The sequence below is a fragment of the Melopsittacus undulatus genome, chromosome 21, assembly GCF_012275295.1.
Source record: "Melopsittacus undulatus isolate bMelUnd1 chromosome 21, bMelUnd1.mat.Z, whole genome shotgun sequence".
NCBI lineage: Eukaryota > Metazoa > Chordata > Aves > Psittaciformes > Psittaculidae > Melopsittacus > Melopsittacus undulatus.
The window spans coordinates 756,202-765,404 of record NC_047547.1 but is presented as its reverse complement, the minus strand read 5'-3'; the positions used below and the strand labels follow the sequence as shown (position 1 = coordinate 765,404).

Below are 9,203 nucleotides of genomic sequence, written 5' to 3'. Positions count from 1 at the left end.
AGTGCTCCCTAAACCCAAAGCTCCCTAAACCCGAGCAAATGAGCCCCAATGCAGCCGAGGGCAATCACCGCCCCTGAGCTGCACGCACCGGGTTCAACAGCGCTCATCTGCGTGGGGCAGGCGCTTCACTAACGGGCTTCAAATTGCCTTAATGAGGCCAATGAGAGCAAACGACGTCTGGGAAGAAATGGGAGCTCATCAAAGGCAATTCCCTGGCGCAGAAAGCTTTTGTGAGGGTGGGAGTGGGCTGCGAATGGGGCTGGGGGGGGGGCTTTGCATGGAAGGGGCTGCACAGAACCCATCCCACCACTGCTGATCATCACTGCAGCATCAAGCACATCCCCAGCCTCACACAGCAGCTGCCCCATTGACCTCACTGTGTCTGGACCAGTGCAATGAGCTCCTGAGCCCCATCGGAGCTGCTCTGCTGCCATAGGCACAGCTGGGTTTGTGCCCCAAGTGATGGGGAAGCACAAGCACCGGATGGGGGGGACCGGATGGAGCAGCCTTAATGGGGAGGACTTGGGGTGCTGGGTGCAAGAAGCTCCCCATGAGCTGACTTCAGTGAGTGCTTGAGCCCAGAACCCCCCCAGTGTGGGGCTGCACCCCCAAAGCGTGAGGGAGGGGATCCTGCCCCTCTGCTGCGGGAAGGGGAGAGCTGAGAGCAGCTCCAGAGCCTGCAGGGAACCGGGAGAGGGGCTTGGGATGAGGATGCAGGGATGGGATGAGGAGTTTGGGAAGAGTTCAATGGGATATGGGGAAGCTCTTCCCCATGAGGGTGTTGGGATGTGGAATGGAGAAGCTGTGGCTGCCCCATCCCTGGCAGTGCTCAAGGACACAGGGCTTGGAGCATCCTGCTCCATGGGAAGGGATCCATAGGGATGCATTGGGGCTGGAGGAGCCTTGGCAGCCCCCGGCTTCAGCAGCGCAGCTCCCCCATCCCGTTCTCCCGCACGGATCCGGCTCTCCCGGCGCTGACTCAGCCTCTTGCTCCACATCCTCAGGAGCGAAGGGTTCTGGAGAAGTGGTTGCAAAATCCCCCCCCTCCCCCTCCCCCCCCCCCCATTCCCACCCTTCCTGCGGCCTGGGGCGGGGAGAACGGGAAGGGAAGGGATGGATCCAGGACACAGCGAAAGGAGGGGGGGGAGGCGGCTGCCGGGTTTGTCTGTGGGGGGCAGTGGTTGCCTGCGCATGGGACACAACAGCCCCATGGAATGCTCCAGGTTTGGGAATTGCGGCTGGAAACTGCCCATGGAAACGGACCGGGATGGATGGAGCATCCATCATCCTGGCCAGGCTCAGCACCAGTGCGGCAGTACTGGATTGTGCCCCTGGAGGTATCTATAAGATGTGGCACTTGGGGACATGGGCTCATGGTGGCCCTGGCAGTGCTGGGAATGGTTGGAATTGAGGATGTGAAAGCTCTTTTCCAGCCGGGTTGATTCCATGGCTCCATGGTTCTATGGTTCCCCTACTTTGGGGACTCTCTGCTGTCTGATATAGGGTTGAGCTCACCCCCCAGCCCACCCCTGTGTGGGTTTCCCCCTCCCCATCTCCCCTCAGCATCCATGCATGGCTCAGTCCTGCTCCCAGCCCCTTCCTTGGCTCTTCAACCCCCATCCCAGTCAGAGCAGGAGATTCCCACCCCGCAGTGAGATGGGAGAGGTGAGCAGGGAGCCTCCGGTCCTTGGCATGTTGCTGCTGGGAAGGAGGAGAATAAATGATCCATAAGACAGAAGAAATGATCCATGAAGTTTCCATCCGGAAAGCAGCTCCAGGGAATATCCACTTTTGCCATCAACTTCATTCTGGTGCTTTGGAGGGGCAGGAATTCCATTTCCCACCTGCTCTCCTTATTGCAAAGGGAAAACACCCCCAGCGATTGTACAGGGCGAGTTATGGAATTAACATTGTTCCAAGAGAACCGGTTTTGCTTCCTTCGATCTCGGAGCCGATGGAATGGGGGTGATGGGAGAAAAGGGGTTTAGGAGTATTGGGGCTTTTCCCATCAGTTTTCCACATCTTGGCTGTTTCCAGAGGGAAATCAGAAGGATTTTGCCTTTTCCCATCGTTTTTCCCATCCCTGGCTGTTTCTGAGCTGGAAACTGGGGGGATTTGGGATTTCCCATCACTATTTTCCATGCTGGGATGCAGAGCCAGGGGTCAGGATCTGGGACCCCCCCCGAGTGACCCCCCCCAGCAGCACCGTGTCTGGTGAGGCTCTGGCAAAGGACAGCTTCACACGTGTGTTTACAGCAGCACATATGTGTGCATGGCATCAGATACATGTGCATGGCATCACATAGGTGTGCACAGCATCACATAGGTGCACATGGCATCACATATGTGTGCACGACATCACATCCGTGTGCCAAGCATCACATACCTGTTCATGGCATCACATACATGTGCATGGCATCACATAGGTGCACATGGCATCACATATGTGTGCCAAGCATCACATACACATGCATGGCATCACATACTTGTGCATGGCATCACATAGGTGCACATGGCATCACATATGTTTGCCAAGCATCACATACACATGCATGGCATCACATACTTGTGCACGGCATCACATACACATGGCAAGCATCACATACATGTGCATGGCATCACATACATGTGCATGGCATCACATACATGTGCACGAGCACGCACAGTCATGGCACAGCCTCACACCCTAGCCTCATGTTGCTGTGCACAAGCACATACAGCCTGGCCTTGCTTGCACGAGCACCCGTGATCGTGACACCCATCCTTGACACCCATGACCATGACACCCATCCATGACACCCATCCATGACACCCATCCATGACACCCATGACTGTGACACCCATCCATGACACCCAGCCTTGCACCAGCACACACAAACCCTCACACTGGTGTCTGAAGGCTCCGCACTGGGACAGGGGGGCTCATACTGGTGTCTGAGAGCTTTATACTGGGACCTGGGGGGCTCACACCGGTTTCTATACTGCTGTCTGTACTGGTACCTTTACTCGTGTCCATATCAGTGTATATACTGGTGTCCATGCTGGTGCCTATAGTCCTGTCTATACCAGTGTCTATAATGGTGCCTATAGAGGTGCCTATATTGCTGCCTATACAGGTGCCTATAATGCTATCTATACCGGTGTCTATAATGGTGCCTATAAAGGTGCCTATAGCACTGTCTATACCAGTGCCAATAGCGGTGCCTATACCGCTGTCTATGCTGGTGTCTATAATGGTATCTATCCCAGTGCCCATACCCCTGTCCATACCAGTGTCTATAATGGTGTCCATACCAGTGCCTATACCCCTGCCCATACCGGTGTCTATAATGGTATCTATACCAGTATCTATAATGGCGTCCATACCAGTACCTATACCCCGTCCATACCGGTGTCTATAATGGTATCTACACCAGTGTCTATACTGGTATCTATACCAGTGTCTATACTGGTATCTATACCAGTACCTATACTGGTATCTATACCGGTGCCCATTGCGCTGCCGACCCCAGTGTCTCCCTCCCACCGCGCATGCGCACTTCCCCCGCGCTCAGCCCCGGGGCGCGCCCTGTAGTGCGCATGCCCGGGAGGACACGCCCCCTCCGTCTCCTCCCTCACGCCGCCGCGTGGCTGAGCCGCATGCGCAGTACAAACCACGCCCCCCAAGGTGTTGTGCGCATGCGTACTGAGAGACGCGGCACGCCCGGGCGCGGCGTTTCGTCACGGGAGGCGGTGACGTAGCAAAGCCACGCCCATTTCCCCACCTGGGGGTGGAGCCATCCTCAGTGACGACACACCTGATTGGGCGGGGCGGTGGAAAGGGGCGTGGTCTGTATAAACCACGCCCCTCCCTCCTCCTCTCCATGCGCACTGTGGCCAATGGGCGTGGCTAACGCTTGGCTCCGCCCACAGCCGCTTGAGGTGTTGTCATAGCGACCGCGCCTGCGCAGAGGGAGGGAGGTGGTTGCGTTGGATGTGAGGGGTAGCGGGGGGGGGGGGGGTTTGGGGTGTCCATGGCCGGGTTTGAGGGGGTATTCCTGCATTGAGGAATTCGGGGTGTCCATGGCCGGGTTTGAGGGGGCATTCCTGCATTGAGGAATTCGGGGTGTCCATGGCCGGGTTTGAGGGGATATTCCTGCATTGAGGAATTCGGGCTGTGAGGGGGGGTCTTTGGGGTGTCCCTGTGGGGTTTATGGGGGGCAGGGCCTTGTAGGGGGGTTTGAGGGCAGCATTCCTTCATAGGGGGGTATTCAGGCTTTGAGGGTGGTTTTGGGGGTGTCCCTGTGGGGTTTGAGGGCAGCATTCCTTCATGGGGGGGTGTTCAGGCTTTGAGGGGTGGTTTTGGGGGTGTCCCTGTGGGGTTTGAGGGCAGCATTCCTTCATGGAGGGGTATTCAGGCTTGGAGGGTGGTTTTGGGGGTGTCCCTCTGGGGCTTATGGGGGTTAGGGCCTTGTACCTGAATACCCCCCTTGTTTGAGGGCAGCATTCCTTCATGGGGGGGTATTCAGGCTTGGAGGGGTGGTTTTGGGGGTGTCCATCATGGAGAGTTGGGGGGCAGGTCCCTGAGGGGTAGCATTCCTCTTTGAGGGGGGTATGAACGGCTGTGGGGCTCAGTTAGGGGCTGTTGGGGTGTCCAAGAGGGGTTTGGGTGTCTCTATGGGGGTGTCTCTATGGGGGTGTCTCTGTAAGGGGTGTTGGGGTTGTTCCCTGTAGCTCGGGGTTTCCTTGCTGGCCAGCAGCAGGTTGAAAGCCATGGAATGACCAGGGCTGCCCCTGTCCCAGGTTCCTGCAGCGGCTGCCATGGGCTCTGTGCTTTCCTTCCCTGCTGCCAACACCACCTCGAGGCAGAGGAAGGAGGAGGAGGAAGAGGACTTGCTCCATAGCCAGGACCGTGAGGAGGACATTGCCAAGTTCCCCTATGTGGAGTTCACGGGTCAGGACAGCATCACCTGCCCCACGTGCCAGGGCACCGGCTGCATCCCCACACGTGAGGGGCCGAAAGGCAAACGGGAAACGTTCCCTATGGAAGTGGGCACACAGGGAATCATTCACCTCTTCCCTTTGCCTTCCAGAGCAGGTCAATGAGCTGGTGGCTCTGATACCCTACAGTGACCAGCGGCTCCGTCCACAGAGAACGTAAGTGTGCAGCAAGAGTCATGGCACCTTTGCAAGGAGCAGATGGGGCTCTTCTGTGGGTCAGTGCTTCACCTGCTCTGCAGCCTCTCCTGCAGCCTTGTTCTCATCCAAGCCACCAGATCCCCTCTAAAGGGGAGCTTGAAATGCTTCCTGTGGAATCCCACTGGGGGGGATGTGGGAACAATGATCTTATTCACACGTTTCGGCCTGTGCCCTTTACCGGAGCTCATTGAAAGGAGCTGCCTCCCCAGCAGCAAAAACAGGAGAATGGAAAACGCTGTCAGGGCAAAACTGAGTCTTTGGTTACTCATTACCAAACACTCCCCTGGGCTGAGCAATTCCAGGTAGCAGAACCCCAGAGCAGCACTTGTGGGGCTGTCCCAGGGAAGAGCACGTCTGTGGTGGTTGCTGCTTGGGTTGGGTTTCGGATGCAAAGGCTCCTGTGGTGTTGATGTGAGGGAGCTGAGCTAACCCTAACCCTAACCCTGCCTCTTCCAGGAAGCTCTATGTGCTGCTGTCCGTGCTGCTCTGCCTCCTGGTCTCGGGGCTGGTGGTTTTCTTCCTGTTCCCACACTCCATCCTGGTGGATGACGATGGGATCAAAGTGGTTCAGGTGTGGTTCGACAAGAAGAACTCTGTTGTCATCCTCTCCATCACGGTATGGATTTCTTCCCATGGGAATGAATTCCCTGCTGAGCTGCCACGAGGCTCCCTGCTACCTGTGCCCCCTCTTCCCCTCCATCCAGGCCACCTTGCGCATCAGGAACTCCAACTTCTACTCGGTGACAGTGACCAGCCTCACTACTCAGGTGCAGTACATGAACACCGTGGTGGGCACCCAGCAGGTCAGCAACGTCTCCAGCATCCAGCCACTGAGCGACAAACTGGTATTCACCTTTCATTGTTTCATTGGGACTGGTATTCACCTTTCATTGTTTCATTGGGACTGGTATTCACCTTTCATTGCTTCATTGGAACTGGTATTCACCTTTCATTGCTTCATTGGGTGATGCTTCTGTTGCCTAAAACCTGCAGGTAACATGATGGTGGTCTATCTATACCTTAAAACTTTGCCTGGCAAAGCAGTCTGATGGTTAGAGTAGCTTTATGCACCCCAGATAAAGGCAACAGCAAGTAGGAAAGACTGGAAAGGGTGGATGTAGGCATGTGAATGTGTTTTTCTTTCCTCTTTTACAGGTGAATTTCACTGTGAAGGCGGAGCTGGGTGGTCCCTTCTCCTTTGTGTAGTAAGGATTGACTTCTGTTTGCATAGAGCTGGGGAGGAGGGCAGGTTGAAGGTGCTTTCATTAGAGTTAGCTCTGGAAATGACTTGGTTTGTGCTCATTTCCTGGAAGGTGACCGTTGGCGAGAAATGACTCGAAGGCCTTTGTGGGATGCTGCAGTAGGGTTTGTCTTGGCCCAGGTCTTGAGCTGAGTGGGCACCAAAGGCAGAATCCCAGAAGATACCGAGAAACACGAGTGTCTCCACAGCCCACACTGACCTGGTTCTGTGCTTTGGTCTCTTCCAGTTTCTCTTGCACGTTTCCCAAGGCGAAGGTGCACAACATCCTGATCTTCATGAGGTGCGTGGTTCTCTGCTCAGCTCCTGACTCAAAGGGGAACTGCTGCTGCAGCACATCTCAGGGACACACAGAAAACCCCTCTTGGCAGCCCCCAGCCTGGGTCAGTGTCAGTTTTAGTCCAGGCCACTTGCCATGTGTGGGTGAAATGTGAGGTGGAAAGGAGAAGACAGCAGCTTGGTTCACACTGAGCATTCACCTGAGGATGTTGTGCTCCAGAGCCTGTGCTTGCCAGCCTCTCCTCTGCAGCAAGAGACCTTGAGGAGCACAAACTGAGAGGAGCTGGGATGAGTGTTCAGTGTCCAGCTCTGGGGCAGCAGCACAAGAGGGATGTGGAGCTGGTGGAGCAAGGCCAGAGGAGCAGCTCAGCTGGGGCAGCCTGGACAAGAGAAGGCTCCTGAAGGGGAGAGCTGAGGGACAAGGGATGCAGGGACAGGACAAGGGACACCTTCCAGTGGGACAGCCTGCTCTAGTGGAACGTGTCCCTGCCCATGGGACTGGAGGAGCTTTAAGGTCCCTCCTGACCCATCCCTGTTTGGGGTTCTATGGGTGTGAGCCTGCTGAGCTGCTCCTCAGGCAGAGGTGTTGCTCTTCCCCCCAGGACATGGGTGAAGCTCTCGTACATTGGGCACACGTCACAGAGCAGCCTGGAGCGGCACCGCTACGTCGACTGCAGCACCAACTTCACAGCCAGCCAGGACCTGCTCCCATTGTCCCCATCTGCCTGATGTGCTGATGGGTGTCCAGAAGGGACCAGGAGCTTCCCAATGGAAGCAGAGGGATCGTGCAGGACTTTGGTGGGAGATGCCTGGAAGCTCCGTGTCCCTTTCATGCTGTTCCATGTGCAGTTGGGCTGAGCTTCTGGCTGGGCCATGAAGCTCTCTTGGGATGTTTTCCCAGCTCCAGGGTCCTGCTGTTCTCTTTGGTTCTGGAGAACTGGTTTTTGGTAGGAAAACTGCACTTCCAGGCATTGGGGGCTGAAGTTCCCAAAGATTTCGAGTTGGTTTTTGCAGCTCTCAAAGCTTTGCCCTGTGTCAGGTCCCTCAGGGTGAACTACTCTGTTCTGTGCAATTGATTTATCCTGCTCTTCTTCAGCAGCAGCATGTCCCTGGCTTGATCCAAAGCAAACCTTGGGAACAAAGAGATAGTTCCCATAAGGAACGTGCAGGTAAAGCTTCCACCTCCTTAACTTGTGCTCGGCAAAGGCACCTTTGGAACACACTCACCCTCCGTGTGTTTGGCACCTCCAGCACACCCAGCCCCAAACCACCTGGATAGAGGTGCCTCGGGAAGTGTGGGGCTGGGGAAGGCTCCGTGTGCATTCCACCTTCCTCCTCCTCCTCCTTTGGACCTTCCTCTCCCCACAGGGGGCAGCTGCAGGGCCTCTGGGCTCTCACAGCTCCGTGTCACTTGGTGCTCATGCCTGACACAGTCAAGTCTGGATTTACACCAGTTTCGGGGGGGTTTGGTGTTCCAAAGGGTTCACTCCAGGAGCTGTTCCTGATGGATGGTATCAGCTGTGTTCCTAAAGCAAAGAGACCCCAAGTTCAGCGCAGCCTGTGCTGTTTGCAGCTTGGAGCCTCTCATCCCTTTGTAGTTCCTCTGGAATTCGATGCCTGCCTGCACCTACCCCGTCCTTCAGATGGGAGGTGGTGTGAGCCTGTGTGAGGACACAGAGCCCGGCTGGAGCTGGGGGCAGTGCTCAATGAAGGATGCTTTATTTAGTGGGAATGTGGATTGAGAGCACACGGTGCCTCTGTTAGGAAGTGGCATTCCTGCCTCCTGAGGTTTCTAGCAGTGAATTCACTCATTAAAGCCGAGCTGGACGTTACAAAGAGCTGTTTGTGGCTGTGCAATGTCCTTTGGTGGAGCAAAGCTCTGCCTTTCTCCTGTGCAAACCAAGCCTTGTCCTAGAGGTAGTGACTGGAGTCATGGTCTGCCCAGAATTCCCTGTTCCCTTGGGAAGGAATGAAGGCAAAGAAGCTCATCAGGGAGCAGTGCAGCCCGTCCATCCCTTCCCATTGCAGCCCGTCCATCCCTTCCCATTGCAGCCCGTCCATCCCTTCCCATTGCAGCCCCTCCATCCCTTCCCATTGCAGCCAGGACCGGAGCATGAGCAGCAGCTCATGGAGGGGATCCCCCCCTTCCACCCCAAACCATGACCTCAGGCGCTCATCCCTGGTGCTCTCCATCACGAGCTGCTCACACAACCCCAGGAACCCCCAGTTTCAGTTGGACTTTAAGGAAATCACAACCTTTGCTTTTCATCCATCCCATTGCTCCCCTTCCTCCTGCTCTGTCCCCTGGTGCTGCTCAGCCTGAGCTGGTGTCCCTGCTCCACCACCGTCATCATCCTCACCTGCAGCCCCAGCATTAACCCCATTGCATGGGGTTGCCTTGAGCTGGGTGATGCTTTGGGGTGCTCAGGCCCTGCTGCTTTGGCTCTGCCCTGCTTCAGTGTGCGAGGCTCTGAGCCAGGGCTCCCTG

The 9,203-nt window shown here is 56.1% G+C and overlaps 1 protein-coding gene across 2 annotated transcripts; it reads left to right on the top strand.

The window, feature by feature from the left end:
• The first annotated feature begins 4,703 nt into the window (after positions 1-4,703).
• TMEM106C (transmembrane protein 106C) lies at positions 4,704-8,535 on the top strand. Of its 2 annotated transcripts, none has more exons than XM_034071647.1 (7): positions 4,704-4,933; positions 5,073-5,136; positions 5,635-5,794; positions 5,883-6,023; positions 6,334-6,383; positions 6,666-6,719; positions 7,318-8,535. In XM_034071647.1, the coding sequence occupies exons 1-7, from the start codon at positions 4,801-4,803 to the stop codon at positions 7,442-7,444; spliced, it is 729 nt and encodes a 242-aa protein (XP_033927538.1). In that variant the 5' UTR covers positions 4,704-4,800; the 3' UTR covers positions 7,445-8,535. The 2 variants fall into 2 exon arrangements, with proteins under 2 accessions (XP_033927538.1, XP_005140547.1); XM_005140490.3 differs by having other exon boundaries at positions 4,704-4,987.
• Positions 8,536-9,203: the final 668 nt, after the last annotated feature.